At 38.7% G+C, this 17916-nt stretch overlaps 3 protein-coding genes across 4 annotated transcripts; 2 read left to right on the forward strand and 1 right to left on the reverse strand.

Annotated features, from left to right (window-relative positions):
* Positions 1-1066: 1066 nt before the first annotated feature.
* On the forward strand, positions 1067-3477 carry LOC149013928 (cyclin-dependent kinase-like protein). Its single transcript, XM_089160134.1, has 2 exons — positions 1067-1368; positions 1481-3477. The coding sequence occupies exons 1-2, from the start codon at positions 1273-1275 to the stop codon at positions 2846-2848; spliced, it is 1464 nt and encodes a 487-aa protein (XP_089016260.1). The 5' UTR covers positions 1067-1272; the 3' UTR covers positions 2849-3477.
* A 2790-nt stretch (positions 3478-6267) lies between these two features.
* LOC149013929 (SPFH/Band 7/PHB domain-containing membrane-associated protein family) lies at positions 6268-10249 on the forward strand. Its single transcript, XM_089158318.1, has 5 exons — positions 6268-6544; positions 7391-7511; positions 7601-7692; positions 8330-8426; positions 9308-10249. The coding sequence occupies exons 1-5, from the start codon at positions 6350-6352 to the stop codon at positions 9697-9699; spliced, it is 897 nt and encodes a 298-aa protein (XP_089014444.1). The 5' UTR covers positions 6268-6349; the 3' UTR covers positions 9700-10249.
* Positions 10250-10347: 98 nt separating this feature from the next.
* Positions 10348-16703, reverse strand: PHR1 (photolyase 1). Of its 2 annotated transcripts, XM_089158316.1 has the most exons (9): positions 16261-16700; positions 15838-16178; positions 15509-15749; positions 15178-15335; positions 14900-14936; positions 14116-14174; positions 11757-11838; positions 11597-11668; positions 10348-11510 (listed from the first exon to the last, which is right to left on the reverse strand). In XM_089158316.1, the coding sequence occupies exons 1-9, from the start codon at positions 16579-16581 to the stop codon at positions 11334-11336; spliced, it is 1488 nt and encodes a 495-aa protein (XP_089014442.1). In that variant the 5' UTR covers positions 16582-16700; the 3' UTR covers positions 10348-11333. The 2 variants fall into 2 exon arrangements, with proteins under 2 accessions (XP_089014442.1, XP_089014443.1); XM_089158317.1 differs by lacking the exons at positions 10348-11510; positions 11597-11668 and having other exon boundaries at positions 11806-11893; positions 16261-16703.
* Between the last annotated feature and the right edge of the window lie 1213 nt (positions 16704-17916).

Consider the following 17916-nt stretch of genomic DNA (forward strand, 5'->3'; position numbering starts at 1 on the left):
GGGTTTGAGTCGACTCAAGAAGGGAAGAAAAGGAATCGATTGAAATTTGGACAAAATTTTTATTATTTGATATACACATAAGAAAAAGAAAGAAAAAAATAATTGAACTTGATAAGTCCATCACCATTTTGTGAAAATAAATGACTTACTCTATGGGTCCAAGGGGCGGAGTTAGGAACTTAGGATTCAACATTGACAGCGCCAAATAACGATATCAAGGATGGAGCCAATATTTTATACCCATTGTGTTTACCTTTAATTTTTTTTCTAAAGATGCTCAAGTGTTGATATTTTACCTTTAATTTTTTTTCTAAAGATGCTCAAGTGTTGATATTTCATACATATATAAAGAGAATCATATAATTCATGTAAAAAAAGAAGAAGAAAAAGCCAAAGAAACCTTTTTGGCAAATTTGTTAAGAATTTTGGGGGTCAACCCCTGCCCTGGGGAAGGTTTTCCCCTACGGGTCCAAAATATTAAACTATAATCCTCGCTGTCAAGTTTTATTAAGAAAAAAAAATCTATAATTATCAGGATGAAAACACTAGAGATTCATATAAAAGAAAATTATGTTGGTTATGATGGGTTGGTCTTATTTTTTTTTGACGTCTCCTACCCAAGGTTTTTTTTTTTTTTTTTCCAATCCGATTTATATAATATGACAGGTCAAAACCTAATATTTAATCATAATATTACTTTAATTAGTTTCTTGACATTCAGAATTTATTTAGCTTTCCTGTTGAGGAAAAAACAAAAAATTTAAGTTATTTAAATAAAAGAATATTTGCCAATTAAGGGTTTGTCATTAACTCATAAACGGTGGAATGTTACCTACCAATCTATCTGGTGAGTCCACACGACCACGACCCAAGCATTCCTCTCATCTTCTCACGTTGGGTTGGGCCCTTTGCACGTCTTCTAGCATTGACTCACAACCAGTATCGCAGAGATGGTAAGCCTTGGCCACCACAACACTCTTCAAATCTTATTTTTTTGCTAATTTATCTGGAGAGAAAGAAAAAAAAAAAAAAAAAGTCATCTCTCTTACCATTTCCTCAATTTAATTCTGGATAGAAGTTAACTCTCTTCCTCTCTCTCATCTTCTCTCCTTGGAGGTTGGGGAGTGAATAATCACCACCATTGCAAGCCGACGAAATCCAACCAAGAAAATTTAATTCATTCCTTCTCAGGCACAGAAAGCGAGAAGGAAAAAGGCACATAAATTAACCAGAGAGCGGCAGAGAAGATCAAAGGGGAAAAGTATAGTCGCCATGGCTGTGCTTTCTTCTTCTTGTTCTTCGTCTTTTTCTTCCAAAGCTTCGTATTCGCCTCCTCCAGCTCCTCCTCACTCTCCTCTCTGTTCTCCTGTAAGTCTACAGCCATTATCATGATATACTTATTATCTTCTGAATTTATATAAATTCTTTTTCCGGCGTTTCCGCTTTCGTTTCTCTTATGTTTTTTGTTTTTCGGTTACAGATTTCAGAAAACGAAAGAGAGAACGAAGACGATGACGAAGAACAACACAACATCAGAAGAACGCCAAATCCAGCAGCCCGTGGTGGTACAAGCAGTGAGTCAAGTCATCACCTCCACCACCGGACGCCTCTCCATGCTTCCTCCGCCGGCATACCGAAATCGTCTTTCGGCAGAAAACGATCAGAGTCTAACAACGACGATGATCGCGGCGTGTCTTGCAATAAGTGCCGACCAACCTCACGCGAGAAGATTTCTGTTGTTCCTCTTGACAGCCATTCTACCGCTAGCCCTAATGGTATATTCAAGTCTCTATTGTCATCCCTTACAAAGAGAAGCCCTAAAACGTCATCGTTATCAGTTCCCTCATCCAACTCTGCTAAGGAAGAACAGTGGAAGCTAGCCATCGCTGAACTCTCTCACAAACTCATCCAAACCACACGAAACAGAGATGAAGCCGTTCTTGAAGCATCCAAGCTCAAACAATCCATGGCAGAATTGGAGAAAAAACTCAACAAGCTTGAGATCTACTGTCACAGCCTGAAATCAGGCCTCGAGGTATGCACAAATTCCCCCCTCAAAACATCCAAAGACATCGGTTTCAGCCCAGGAACAATGGTGGATCTCAAAGGAATCGAACACCAAGACAAGATCGTCGAATCGTTCCTCGACTCAGTCGCGGAAGCACGAACTTCCGTCCGAGTTTTGAGCCGATCCCTGTCACTCCAGCTGAGACAGATGGGCGTCAAGGCCTACGAACGCGTCTCATCGCTCCTCCAGCCATACGATGTGAAGATTTTATTCTCTAAGAACTCAAGAAGCTTGATGTTCTACTTGGAAGCGTTACTGAACCGTACCTTGCACGAAGAATTCGAGTCAATCGGGTTCCAGAAAAGTGGGTCGGATCAGATACTGAATCCGATTCAAAGATGCGAAGCGAATTTCGCTTCTTACCAGCTTCTACGAGGGCTTACCTGGGACGAAGTGCTGAACAAAGGAACGAAGCATTTCAGTGAGGAATTTAGTCGGTTCTGTGATAGGAAGATGAGCGATATAGTGGCAATGTTGGGGTGGAACAGAGCATGGCCTGAACCATTGTTGCAGGCCTTCTTTGGTGCAGCTAAGAGTGTTTGGTTGGTTCACCTGTTAGCTTTCTCTGTTCACCCAAGCTTGCCTATTTTCAGGGTGGATAAAGGGATAAGATTTGATGGGGTTTACATGGAAGACATGGATAAGGCTCAGAGGCTGGTACCTGCTACGGTTAGAATCATGGTGGCACCTGGGTTTTACGTTTATAGTAATGTGATCAAGTGTAAGGTTCTTTGCAGGTATCGAAGTAGTAATAGCAACATCAATAACGGAGGTTCATAATCATCACCGTAGGTAGTATAAATGTTCACTTTTAGGAATCAATCAAGATAGTAATATGTATAAAGAAGGGATATATGTTCATGATCTGGGTTCTGTTTCTGTGTTAGTGTTATTTGTTTTATTAGCTGTTTGTTAATTTGTTTGGTCTCTGAGAAGTTAATGATTCGGAACTTGAAAGTGAGACCATGTTGGTTTGTTGGTGATGATGAATCTGAACTTTTAAGGGTAGAAGATGGGATCGTTCATTTGTTTTTTTTTCCCCTGATAGATTAAAGAGAATCGATTCCATTTGTGGTTGCTTCTTTCTCTACATATCTGATCTGATTAGATCGTTTGTTTTGGATTGTATTGTATATAATGTACAAAAAGATGATCTTCATCACTCCCAACCGTCTGGGCCCCTGCCATATAACATCATCACACCGTGCAATCCAAACCAATCTGAGTTCGCTTGAATTTTTTTTTGGGGTAAAAGTCGGTCGTCAGTTTCGCATAAGTGGGTTTTCATCTTTTTGTAAAATCTGAACCCTGCAGGTGCTGCAATTAGTTATGCAACACCCAAGGCAAACGCCACTTTGATTGGTGCATGCACCCTTCAGTACCGACCATGGACCCCACCTAGAATGGGCCCAAAATTAAAGGGGTTTCAGTCATCTGCAGCCGCTCCTTTGATGGCCGCCAAGTGTCATACAAAAAATCAGTACCGTTGAATTTTTCTGGAGTTTTTCTTCCATTAAACCGACTACAAAGAATTTGGTTCGGATTTGGAGCCTTGGAGGTTCTTGTTTCCTGAAGGACTGATTTAACTGTGAAAATTCCAAAGCTAAGGTGCTTTCTTCTTTCTTTAGATTTAACTTAACTAGTTACCTGTTCATTTATCTGGAAAAATGGAAGAAAAACTCCAAAAAAATTCAACGGTACTGATTTTTTGTATGACACTTGGCGGCCATCTGGAGCGGGCATCCAAGCGGCAGATGGATGGCCGCTCCTTTGATGGCTGCAGAGGACTTAAACCCCATGTCAACTCCATATATATATATGTATATGGAGGATAAGGACTCCCTTGTTTGTATTAGACTACCAAGACTTGATCTGCTTTATCAATTGGGAGATCCACCTTTTACCCTACAGGGCCTGCACCCCAAAAACCTTAAAAAGGTTAGGCCTTACCAATGACATCTGGGACACTGGGACCGAGACCGAGAGGCACACGACTAATGTAGTTACCATATTTCAGGAGTCCGGACAGCCCCCGACGGCGACCCACAAGCAGGGGGCCCACGGGAAAACACTTTTGGAAAACACAAAAAAAAAAAATTTACCCGGGGCCCCACGTTGTGTGGCAGAACCCGCGGGGAGCCTCGGCTACCCCGACGGGGTGAGGATCCAGATTCCATTTCTAGATCGATCAACATTGCTACCGGTCATCAAGCCCGCAAGGCTAGGTCTTTGGGCCAAACTCTACGACATCACTCTTTGGCCCTTGTCTTTTTTTTGAATCCGACGCAGGGCTTAGTCTTTGGCCTAAGGAATTTGAACCTTTTTGTTGATACAAAGAAGACAAAGATTAAAATGCACTGAGGTCATTTAGAGGTCTTTCAATCCAGATCCTATCACTTTGTCTCCCTATGGCTTCTCTGGCAAGTTTTTGTGCCATCTCGAGCAAATAGATTGGCTTTATTTTGATAATCGATATCCCTTTTAGGGATGGTCCTAATATCAATAGATCTTGAACTAACTCTAGTGGCCATGGTTTTGACGTTATAATTATACGCGGCGAGGCAACCTCTCGAGATTGACTTTGGCAACTTCTATTAATTGAATACCTGAATTTGACTAACAATGGGGGCAAGGGCTAAGCTAGAATTGAACATTGGGGGGCTGAATATACCTGGGCCAATGCGCGACCCACCGTGGGTCCCACCTCATAAAATTTTAATATATTTTGACTTGTGGGGCCTACATTAAAATTTAGATAAATTAAGCTGAAATTTGAAGCGAGATTTGAATTTCCATTAATAGGAATGAAATTTTAGAAAAAAGTTTAAGGATTAAAAAAAAAATCAATGATTATGATTAGTTCTGATAAAATCAATGACTGAATTCTAACGATATTCAAATTGCTATTAGTAGAATCAAATTTTAAGAGAAAGAAAGAACAACTAAATAAAAAAATAAAATTATACTTTATGAAATGAATACTAGAAAAATCGTGAGTGTAAAAGAGAGGAATAATTTGAGAAAAAGAGAGTGAATACTAATAATTGTGGAGAAGATTTTGGAAAATCCCAATGTATGTTAATTACTCAAATATTTTGTGAGACGTGTGAGGAAAAAGAGAGAGTAGAAATAGGAATAAAAGAGGAGATTCATGAGAGAATAAATAGGAATGAAAATTTAACCAAAAAAAAAAAATGAATGAAAATATGAGAAAGAATATAAGGAAAAATTCATGAATTGTGAGTTAATTTTTAATTAGAATTTAACCCTTTATACCTTAAAACTAAGAGTTTAATGATAACCATTTGATTATAATTAAGAATAACATTTGTACCATCATCTATAAGACTATATTTTAAATATTTATTTTTAATCCTTTGAGGGGATCAAATAATAATATTTCCCACGTAAAATGAGAAAAATTAGGAAAATATATATGCATTTTTAAATTTCAAAAATCCGTGGACCACCTTATGTGGCTCCACCACTGAATGGGGGGACTTTGCTTCGGTGCGCAGAACGTTAAGTGGAGTATTTTGGGCCGGTATCGAAATCTCGGTTGAAATTTTCATATGGACCACTGAAATCCAATGGTCAAAATTTCGGATGCAACTGACCGAAATCTCGGTTGACTAACGCGATTTCAAACAATGGATTTGTTTCATATTTAAAATATAAAGTCACAGATATTTATGAGGGTGGTGATCCTTTACCGCGTGGAGTAAAGCGGTAACGAAGCGTAGGGCCTTCACGGAGCTAAACCGACATAGTTTGAGTGGTTTTGACGAGTGTTAAAAGACGGTGGCGGGGCCCACTTCTATTGCTCTCGTGTCATATTTTTTTTGGGGTATGATGTCTCGTGTCATAATTTTAGGTCCATAAGCAACCTGGCAATTGACAAAAAAAAAAAAAAAAAAAAAAAGACAATTGACAAGAACAAATGAAAACGTACGATGTGTGGTAATTCCTGAATCATATATCCACCGTCCGATAGAGTTACTTTTCCATTTGATAAAACGTTTGACTATTGACCAATATTGGTATTTCTGACTCTGTCTTTTTCAAAGTAAGTTTTCTTGTTTTTTAATTCTATTCACATTCTATTATCCCAAAAAAAAAAAAAAAAAAATCTATTCGCATTCCATCTAAATTGACTTGCAGCAATTACCCGCGATCGCGAATCAAATGGAAAGGCTGTTGGGTTTGTTATTCACTTATTTGAAGGAAGAACACATATCAGGGAGGGAGGGAGAAAGAGATTGAGAAAAGCAGAAAGCAGAGATGGGAAATACCTTGTTTGGGACGTGTGCATGTATAGACCAAGCAAGCGTAGGAGTTGTGGAAAGATGGGGTAGATTCGCGAAGCTAGCGGAACCTGGATTCCATTTCTTCAACCCTTTAGCCGGTGAATGGCTCGCCGGTGTTCTATCTACCAGAATCAATTCTCTTGATGTTCGCATCGAGACCAAAACGAAGGTTATTTCTTCTTTTCTTACTTTTTCATTTGTGGACTCGGTCGGCGGCTTGCTTACTTTTGATGGTAGAGGAACAATCAAGGAAGATTCTGGTTATCCAGGCACCTAACTTTTCAATCGATTTTCTAGGTTTTACTTTGTTTGTCCCAAATTCATCTGTCGCATGATTATCTGGGAAATCGATATATTGGGTATTTGGATTTAATCTTCCTTTTTATCAAATTTGTATGTAACAGAGAGAATGGCATATGTAGATAAAGAATCCCCATACTAATTGTAGTTTACGCGTTGTGGATAGCATGAGCGGAGATACCATCCCTTTGAACTGTCGCTTTTCAGATTGATCGGAATGGTCATTGCTAATTTACTGTTGGAATCCAATGTCCTCGAACTATGAAGAGCCGCCTGTGTCTCAAATGCCTTTATACTGGAGGAAGATTTATATGTCTTTTAGCCTCCTAGAGGGATAAACTATGAAATGCAGAAAAAAGAGGCTTGAAAGAGAGACCTCTTGAGAGATGGGTTTAACAGTGGCATATAGCATACCTTCGTTAATCTTTAACATATTGATATGTAGTTTAGAATAAATGATTGAGAGGTTCTCAAGTATTGCTGGGAGGGCGGTGGTTCTGAATTAATCCTATCCCCACAATTATGAGTGAAAAGAAATGACACAGCTCACAACGATGGAGTATCACTATAAACCCAGATTATGTATGCTAGGTGTAATTTTTATGAGACCCTATCCGATGAACATCGCTTTAAGGTGAAGCACTTCCATAAGATCCTGGATGGTTGGATCAACTAGTAGCATGAATGCCATAACCTTTTCTGCTGCATTTTATAGGACAATGTCTTTGTGCAACTCCTTTGCTCCATTCAATACCGAGTAATCAAAGCGAATGCTGATGATGCGTTCTATGAATTGCAAAACCCCAAGGAACAGATTCAAGCTTATGTTTTTGATGGTAATTATCCATGTTATAGGAAACATCCTTTCTTATCATGGAATGTCATTTTCTAATTCTTGTTCTAATGTGTCTGTATGTAATCTCAGTGGTGCGAGCTCATGTTCCAAGAATGACATTAGATGATGTCTTTGAACAAAAGGGAGATGTTGCCCAAGCTGTTTTGGAAGAACTGGAAAAGGTAACTTCATTTTTTTCTTTCTTGAGGCTGGTTCTAATTGTTTAATCTGTTCCATGGTTGTTAGGATTTTCCACCTTTAATGTCAGCCTGATTTTGTTATTCAATTATCTCCACATGAATTTCACTCATCAAATTGAGAACAAATTCATTTTCCCTTGTCCTTTAGTTTCAGATTCTTATGCTCTTGCTTCTGTGCAGTTACCTAATTAAGGGAAGTAGTTTAAGATTTGCCTGTTTTTTACATGCAGTCTTATAAGCTTGTGTTGAGTTCAGTCTTGTGTGCGTATGAGCACTCAGGGAGATTCTATTTCCTCATTTAATATGTTTGATATTCATTTTTTCCCCTCTCCTATATTAATCATCAGTATATCATAGAGAGGTCCAAAGCCATTAGTTTTCTCAAACTTAAAATTTTCATTCTATCACGATATTCTAATTTTTCTCTTCAGATTGTGGATTTATTCATTATGCATCTCACGATATGAATGATTAATCTCTAACCAGCGTTGATCCAATAGAGATCTTCCTTATCATTTGAGTTGTATAGTTCATTTCCCACATTGAACACAACAGAGTGAATAGCGCACTTCATATTAGTATTTCTAAATTTTATGTCATATGTTTGAATTATGATCAGGTGATGGGGGCATACGGATATAACATAGAGCACATACTAATGGTTGACGTAATACCTGATCCTTCAGTCCGCAAAGCCATGAATGAGATAAATGCAGGTTAAAGCTTCTCATCCTCAGTTTCATTGTCTTAGTTGATTGTTTTACTACAAGTGACTTCAATTGGTCCAATTCTTGTTTCATGCCTACCCTGGCTTTAAATGTTGATTTAGAAAGTGTGCTGTAACGTATGTATCAAGGGACTGGGTTTCGGGATTTCTGGCCTGGTTATCTTTACTAAAATTGGATGAAACATGCCACCTGCTCAGCTGACACTCAAAACAAAACAACCCAAAACAGAAAAAAAAAAGGGATTGAACAAAGAAGGCCACACTTGGCCTGCCTTCTCTGGATCTCCTGTAGCAGTTCATCAGTTTTACATCATTGGAGAATCAAGCCTTATTCAGGCCTGCATTCAGACACTCAACCAACCCAATTTCGGAAAGAAAAAATTGGCAAGCTGGGAGGTAGACTGTATCTCTTGTAAAAACCAATCTCCTCTGAAGGTAAAACAGCTATGCCTAGTGTTGAAAGGATTGCTATGGAAATTCAGGATAAATCTATTTCTGATGAGTTATTCCCCATGACACATTGTATTGATAGCTGTTTACCAATGCATGGGCAACTGGTTCACCTGGTCAATTATTGTTGTTACTGATATTTGAAGTTGTGATTTATGCATCTATTTATCTGACACTTGCGAATATATGCAGCAGCATCATTCGGTAGCTTATGTATTTTTTTTCCAAATTGTCACGGTAGATTTGCAGTTATTCCTCGGGTACATCTAAAATCAGTAGTGCTGTGCTGATGAAGTGCAATATGGTCATCAGTGTTTAGATAATCATGTCAAGTGGTCATAATTCATATCTGTCGTTTTCTGGTGGGTCCATTTTGTTCTCTTCTGTAGCTTACCATGACACCACTTTTACATGTCGCAGCACAAAGGCTTCAGCTTGCTAGCGTCTACAAAGGAGAAGCAGAGAAGGTGCTCCTAGTGAAGAGAGCTGAAGCAGAGGCAGAGGCCAAGTACCTTGGAGGAGTAGGTGTGGCCAGGCAGCGACAAGCAATCACGGAAGGTCTAAGAGAGAACATCTTGAACTTTTCCCACAAGGTGGAGGGTGCCTCGGCAAAGGAGGTGATGGATCTTATCATGATCACCCAGTACTTTGACACAATCAAGGACCTTGGCAACTCATCGAAGAACACCACAGTGTTTATCCCACATGGCCCAGGTCATGTCAGGGATATTGGTGACCAGATACGGAATGGGATGATGGAGGCTGCCAGTGCTAATGTTGATCAGAGTTCTGTTACTCTCGGTCAGACATGAAAGTTTCTCATATTTATTGTCATCTTCTTGCTCATTGCATACGTAAGTTTGTTCCGAATATGGGCAACCAAAGAAATTAGAGAAAATTTTGGACTACCAAATCTTTCCCTTGGGGTTGATTGCGTTACTGTTGGTTTCAAATTTTCATCTTTTTTCTATTCTATATGTAGTACGTATAAATCCGCAACAATTTCCATATGGCTGTTGCACTATGACTTGTAAATATTCCTAAATTTGGTTGGACGATTTGTTAAAACCTGACTCTTATGACTTCTCTTGTGGATCTTTCATACGATTTTTATGATCTGTAAACCGTTCTGTTTATTGAAGTAGTTCATATTATACGTGGCTGTATTAGTCTATGATTTGAGAGTTCCAACTAGATTTGTTTTCCAACAGATAGTTTTTGTAGTCTATTACTCATCAGAGAGCAATTAGCAGAACATTGTGACAGGGGCCAGGGCACACCGGAGATTCTTGGTTGTTGGCAGTAACCAGTTCACTTCAGTCTGCCGGGCAAATTGCAGGAATTTTAATAAAAAATGCAACTATAGCGGCAGATATGGTAGTTAGACGATAGGGCAAAAAGCTAATTACATCTTGTTTCATAATTTCAACACCAAAGCAAACCAATAAATTCAGGAGTCCTGGGTTCGTGCCAGAGATGATTATTGTATCACCATGCTTCATTTCTGAAAGTAATGAGATCTTCAGGTTCCGAAACCACTTGGTAAGCTCTGAGAAAGATTAGCGCCTGCTGGACAAGCAACTCTGCATGAAACCAGGAAGTAGATGAGACGTTCCTATTCTCTGCTAAACCAACCAAGCTCTGTTCCAGTTCAAATGTCCAGGTGCCTCTGGACTGATTAACGGGCAGTTTCATTATCTCACTTGATAAGGAACCCAAGAATCTTGAGCCTAGGGGTGATCCTTGATATCATTCTCTATACGGAAGGATATTTTGTTCCTTTCCACGGTTCAACTTGTTTACATTTTTTATTGGTGTTCTAATTTATCTTTCTCACAGAGAGTGACAATCAAGCTCTAATAGATATGCTCACAAAATCCACAGCAATACCTAGAAAGGTGTATCATACTAAATGATGTCCGCCACAACATGGCTACTTTCATAGGTATTTGCTTGTCCCATTTCATCCAGAAGCAAACTTTCCAACAGATGGTTACCAAGCATGCAACGTTAACACAGGAGTACTATCTTTCCTACTCTGCTCCAACCTGTTTAGCGTGGCCTCTTCTTTTAGATAAGTTAGGTTGTACGATCTCAAGGGACTTGTTCAAATTAAATATTAATTACCCTCTGTGACGTGTATCTCAGATCATTCAATCAATGGTTAATTCTACATTTAGTCATCAAGGCTAAACCTAATAAATCATACTTCAAACCTGCTCAAATAAGTGCAACGATTGCACTTGGCCAGTGAACAAGCTTTAAGGAAAATGGAAACTGTAAACAACTCAGCCTGTATGTGAATCAACCCCTGTGCTGATTACCTTAGATCTCACACCTCAAAATGGCTGGTTGATCGCTTCTTCTATTGATAGAAGCCTTGTGAACCACTTAATTTTTGGTTAATTTTCTGTAGTTTTGACTCCACTTCAGGACTACTCAACTTTCAACTCCTAAGCTCCTTTGCAGCAGCTGTACTTACCAAACTTTCTGCCTTCCTCTTCTTATTTTCACGAACTAACTTGTTAACATATGCAATGTAGCCATCAACATCAAATTTCCTCTTGCAGCCTGCATAATTCATGTAGCGTATTTTCCCAAATACTGGTCGCTCTTTCCAACCCTGGACACCCAGTGAATGCAACTTGAGTAGATGTAACAAAAGCAAATGCATATGGATATTTGGAAAGATGATGGGAGGAAATGAACCTGATCGTGAACCCCACAAATAGACCACATGCAACCAACATATCCATTTGGGTCCCTTCCATCTATTTCATACTGCAAGGGTTGATTGTATAAGATACAGAGATATTCAAGGGATATACAGTATCATCTCCTACAAATGCACCAGAGTTGAAAATAATACCTTGTCATTTAGATATATTGCCACTGAAAGAGCTTCAGCTGGTCCATTTGTCCATTCAAGAATCTTCTTTGCCCAATACATCCTACTCCAAAACCTCATCTCCATCAGCATTTAACTCATCATAATGGAACAGAATACTGTGTCATGTGCAAAATACAAACCTAAATACACAAGATATAGAAATAATTACAAATAACCTGTTATATAATCACTTGACACTAAACAAAATCAAATAGCATATTCCAGTAAAACATGAAAACTTGTAACTTCATTCTGAAGTGGCAACTCTCCTTCTAATTTAATGGATGAAAGGATTTCTAGCTGGAACCTTACTCTGCTTACCAGAGAAAGGTGGCTAAAAATGACATGGTAGATATATGGATGAACGGAATCTACTTTGGGATCCCAATGTAAGTAAGAGCAATAGCAAACACTGAATTAAGGGCAAAACAATGCTTTCCAAGGTTGAATAGTGGAATTGTACTAACGAAGAAAAGAGGTAACAGTAGACTTATCTTGAATACCAAGCTAATTAGAAATCCAGAAGTCAGGTGTCCCATGTGGAGCAGTAAAGTTGAGGATTACTTTATCTAAATGACCTCTCATTCATTTTCTACTTAAAAAGACCATAAAGAGCACTAGCAATAGTTGAAAAGAAGTAATTTGTGTATTTTAATTAAAAGTTAATTTGGAATCACAATAATGTTTTTGTGATGTCGCAGCTGGACAGCAGGACCATTCAAGCTGAACTCTTGATAACACAAACAATGTCTAAGCTTTTTTTATTTGGTGATACTGATCAGAACTGCTAATTAGACGGACTCACAATGGTTGAGGAGGATTAATTCATGTTTTAACAGTAAATCTAATTTATTTTTCAACCAAAAAAAATCTCATTTATTTGGGGCTGGCTCATGTTCTATTTTGTTTTACATGGTTCCATTATATTCATATGATAACAAAGGTCTTTCATTTCTGCCAGAAGACCAGATAAAGAGTTCACAAAGACTAGAAGAGAAAATATTGCAGAAATTAATTTATTTAATTATATGTTTAGTCCAAATCAGACTGATATATATTACTAAATGATGTGAAATCTACTGTCTGTTTTCCTGTCAGTAACGAAGCATATTTCTTAATCTAGGGTTAGGTAAGGGTGAAGAAGCTCAGCTACATTTTTAGAGTGAACATGGGTAACTAGACACGTTCAGAAGAACCCCCTGTGTAACTACCATTCATTAAGAAATCGAGTATGTTCTGATATGTGATATTGTACCTAAAAAAATTATATCCAATATACATAGTAAACTTATGAAACATCACACTGTTGTATTTTTTTTTTAAATGAATTAGTAAATACAATCCTCACATGAAGATTCCATCATATTGCAAAGATACAAGAACTTGATAGAGATCTGACACATGCCTTAAGAGTCAACAATTTGGGAAAAGTTTCACTACTTCAGTAAATTCACTTAATGCTTTAGTTTTGGCATTTTGACCATTTGTTAGTTGAATTGACAGCACTACCAAACTTTGGAAGAATGACCTCTTTCTCATGTCCCACCAAGCACGGTGGGCTGTGCCTACAATGTGAAAACCTGGACAGAGCTACAAACCAAAGAGGACTATGAAAATAAAGGAAACCTACAGTTATTTACTGATTAAAGGCACAATGAAATTAGCATGGGTGACATTTCAAAGAATTTGGTCACAAGATGTTGCAACATCAGAGTATTGTGCAGTGGAAATCCTAGGTGAAAAGATAGTACAAAACAGTTTGCAGAGACACCATGGAAGAAACTACCACTGCTCCATGCAGAAAAGTCGTTCTATCTAGCCTTGCCCAGAGTAAAATATTTATAAATAAGTGGAGACCACTCAACTGAGCTACTTAGACGAGTTGCTACAGGAAGAAAAACAATTAGGAGCATATAACCCTTCACTTCAAAGAGATGCATCCATGTTTAACTATATCACATCTAAACTCACCTTTCACACTTTCTATGCCTTTTTCCTTTTTCCTTTTTTGGTTGACTCAATTTTTATAGTGTTCATTTCATGATGATCAAAAGTCATTCAGAACATTCCTATAGTTAACATATTCTATTATATTTAGGTAAGCTTGAACATAACAAAAAAGGATATTGCCAAGAGTTGGAAATATAACATGGAACAAGAAAAACAGTACTATCAGTATCAGTGTGGTATTTATTGTTTGTAACAGAATCCTTTCTTGTCACTACATTTAACCTAAACATGTTGACTGATCACTCAAAAGGGAAAGCAGAATATTGACAACCTGGAAGGTGGGGGGAGAAGGTAGAAGTGAAAAAAGGAACCATCCAAAAGGTTATACCTCATGAAACCATGCATCTTTCCATGATGAACCATCTCCAATTGAGAAGCATTCCACAGCTATCAAATGACCCATTTTTTTTTTTTTTGGGTTTAGCAAGTAGAAAGATTAGTAATAAAAATACAGTCAATCATTCCGAAAGACATGCTACAGTTCATTACTTGCAAGGTGCAGTAAGCCACAAATCTCCAAACAATGCAATTTTTCAAATACAGTTTCAAGGGGAAAAAAGATTCTGGAAATATACAGTATCTTAAAACCGAAATGAAAATTCTCAGATTTGATTAAACTCCCATATACACAAATTACTGTTTTAGAACTTGGATTGGACTTGGCCCAAATCAACCTGAGTCCTATTTTATTAACACGAATCCAATGCACTGAGGCTGACCAAATGGTCAAGTAAGAGAGAATTGATTCTGGGATGATTCAGCTCATAAATAAATTGAAATCAATGAAGAACAATCCCATACAAGACTCTAAGGTAAAACCTAGGGCATACACATCGCACAAGGCTTCCACAGCTGCAGGGGCTGCAGAGGATTATAATGTTTGCAGCCACACACACAAAAATACCCACTAGATAAGGCTCCCACCACTCTGGGGCTTGGGAGGATCATAATGCACAAAGCCTTTCCCCTGCTTTTGTGAGAGATGGTTTCCATGTTTAAAGAATGGGTAAACCTTACCTTTCACCAAAGCCCAACACCCCTCCTCCCTCAACCCACCCACCCACGCGGAAAAAAAAAAAAAAATAAAGAAGAAGAAGAAGAAGATATCTCACAGGGTCAGCAGTTTTAGCCTTCTCCAGTTGCTCCCTTCTGCAGATTCCAAAACCATTTCAAAGTTTTCAACAAGATTATTTTGTTAATAACAATCACTGGACAATAAACTTGCAATATTCATTCAAAGTTCACCAAGGAAATTGAAGCAGAGTTGCACAATCACTGGACAATAAACTTGCAATATTCATTCAAAGTTCACCAAGGAAATTGAAGCAAAGTTGCAATATTTAAAAAACAATTCAATGTTCATCAAAGTAACTGAAGTAACCAAGCTCACGTATAAACATTCTCTCTCTCATCACCGGCATGCTCCATCAAAGTGTTACGAGCCCATTGCCATGCACCCTCTAGGGAATCATAATGAGGCTGATAAAAGCAGTAGTTATCAGCAAGTTCCCTTCGCACGATCAACTCCTCCAAAAACGCATCGACCGACTTCAACAATTTCAGGGTTGCGTATGAGATTCAACAATTCAGCCAAACACATATAAATGGAACTCATTTTCCTCCCAAATGACTAGGCTACAAATCAATTAATTGGTCTTGCAGCATAAAACATTCTCAAATCTGCAAAAATAACCGCCAAAAGAAGCAGTTAAATGACAAACCTGAGGATGGGTCTTCCGGAAGGTTCGCGCCTCTAAAGCACACCTTTGTGCTGATATCTGCCCAAAATGCAAGTAAGGTGATAGACCAGAGAGTGCCTTCGGCTTCAAAGGGTTATTCCTATCAGTAGCATAATTCTTCGACCTTGTAGTCAGGAATCCATTTTTGCTTCCAAGAAGCACTTCCAACGCAGCATCTTCTCCTGAAACACACCACTCTAGTTCTGGCACCTCAGCCCCCTTCCTGATTACAATGCACTAGGTTATATAAACTCAATTCATTTCTTCAGAACTATGCAATTAAATTAATTCTTCAGAACAATGGGGCAAACCTTACAACATCGGCTATGAGGTCATCCCAGTCAACTACTTGATTACTAGATAACCATTTTCGAGTTGGAGTCTGAAGTGAGGGGAAATCAACCAGGTACTCTGGAAGCAGTTTATGAATCTTGCTCCTTATAGTCCTGGCACCATACTCCAATTTCTGCGATGCAACCCAAACAGGTACTACATTGTGAGCATCCACTTCGTGCACATCCACCGTATCACCCACTCTCTTGCACATTTCGTCTTTCCATTTTCGAACTTCCCGAAGAGGCGAGAAGTCCGTGACCAAAAGAGACGCTTCACACTCCCGTAAAAAATCGGGAATGGTCTCTACAGCTTCCCCCTAATCAATCAAAGTCGACAGAGCGGAAAACCAGGTGAGTTTAAAATTTTGCAACACGATGTAGATGAGACCATAATAATACCTGGAACAGGAAAAATGGGATTCCAAAGGTTTCGACGAGATTGCGCTGAAGCTGGCGCAATCCCTTTAACATGAACCCAAGTTGTCGAGCTTTAGCACCTAAGAACTGATCAAACAAATTGAAAGCTACGGCGACGGGAACATTGGATTTGTTCGCTTGATCAATGGCGTGAATCAATGCCCAGTTATCTCTCATTCGTTGGTCCCTGAACATCCAGTAGACTACAGGACCCACGTTTCTTCCGGAAAGCTTTGACCCTTCCTTAAGAACTCGAACCCTTCCAGCCACTGATTTGTCGATCGGTGACGACTTTAGAGCCATGGAAGACCAGATGAGAACGACGAGAAGAAACTACAAAATGGTCCAGTACGGTTAGATTCTCACACACATTCAAAATCTGAAGAAGGTCAGAGCGAAGCACCGAATGAGAGAAAGAAAGAAAGGGGGAGGGAAAAAAAAGCGAGGGAACCAGAGGCTGTCAATTCATGGTTTGAATGCTTACACGTCGAATGTCGACGTGTACGAAATTTCAGCCGTGAATTCCGTGACTGTTGACCTTTGCCTTTATGAACCTGATGGTCGACGTTTCGCGACTCGAAGTAAACCAGACGCAATCAGAAAACAAGCCCGGTTCACTTGGGTGAAGTTTGAAGGTTGTGTTTGGTGGCCGACTTCTATCCAAAGGATTAAATGAAATTGTGTTTGGGCGTGCATTTTAGTAACTGTTTGATTTATATGAATCCAGAGATTTCAAATATCTGTATTCATAAATAGAAAATTTATAACCGCTTGGTTGTATGAATTTTTGAATTTATGAAATCTAGGGTTCACATTTTTACACTAAAAACGTGAATTTATAGATTTATGAGTGTGAGGTAAAATCCAGAGATTTCATCCTTACTATAAAAGTGTTAAACATTTGAACCATGACTCTATAGATGTTTTTCTGGATGAATCTACAGATTTCATTCCAAATATTCAAGCTAAGGAAAAAGTTAATTTTATGAACCATGACTCCATAGATTTAAAATTCCCAAACTCAAGTAATCAAACAGGCTTAGAGAATTTCTTTATTTTCTTCTACAGAATTGGTAGCTTTGGGTGTGGAAACTATTATGTATATCATAGGAAGCGTCGAATTCTCAATCTCTACACAACAGTGTCAACCATTATTGATAGAACCACCCTTTTATGTTGAAAATTCTTCATTTTCTTTAAAACAACATGAGAAAAAACACAGGCAAGAGCATAGCCTTTAGAGGGAGAATGCATCCACAGTTAGATTGTATCATTTGGATTCCTCACTCCTTAGGCGCTGAGAGTCCTATCAGGCAGTAGAGTGATTTGCTCCTCGCTGCCACTCATGTATAACGCTGGTGGAACCATGAAATGAATGTAAATCGTCTATATCAAGCCATGACAAATGGAATTTTGAGATAGAAAGATCAACAACCCAATAAAACCAGGACCTCCTCCACTTCACTTTACCATTGCCTGTTGGGGTCTTGGATCCAGACAAGGCAGAAGCATACTGCCGAACAGAGTCCTTTCCTGTAAGGTTAATAGTATAAAGACATGAATATAAAAGCCCTTCAAACTTGGACGGTCGAAAATATGGCAGATACGTACAATGCACAAGTAACACAAGGTTGCACG

The sequence above is a fragment of the Hakea prostrata genome, chromosome 6 (genome assembly GCF_041222555.1).
Source record: "Hakea prostrata isolate BN-2017 chromosome 6, UWA_Hpros_2, whole genome shotgun sequence".
Taxonomy (NCBI): Eukaryota; Viridiplantae; Streptophyta; class Magnoliopsida; order Proteales; family Proteaceae; genus Hakea; species Hakea prostrata.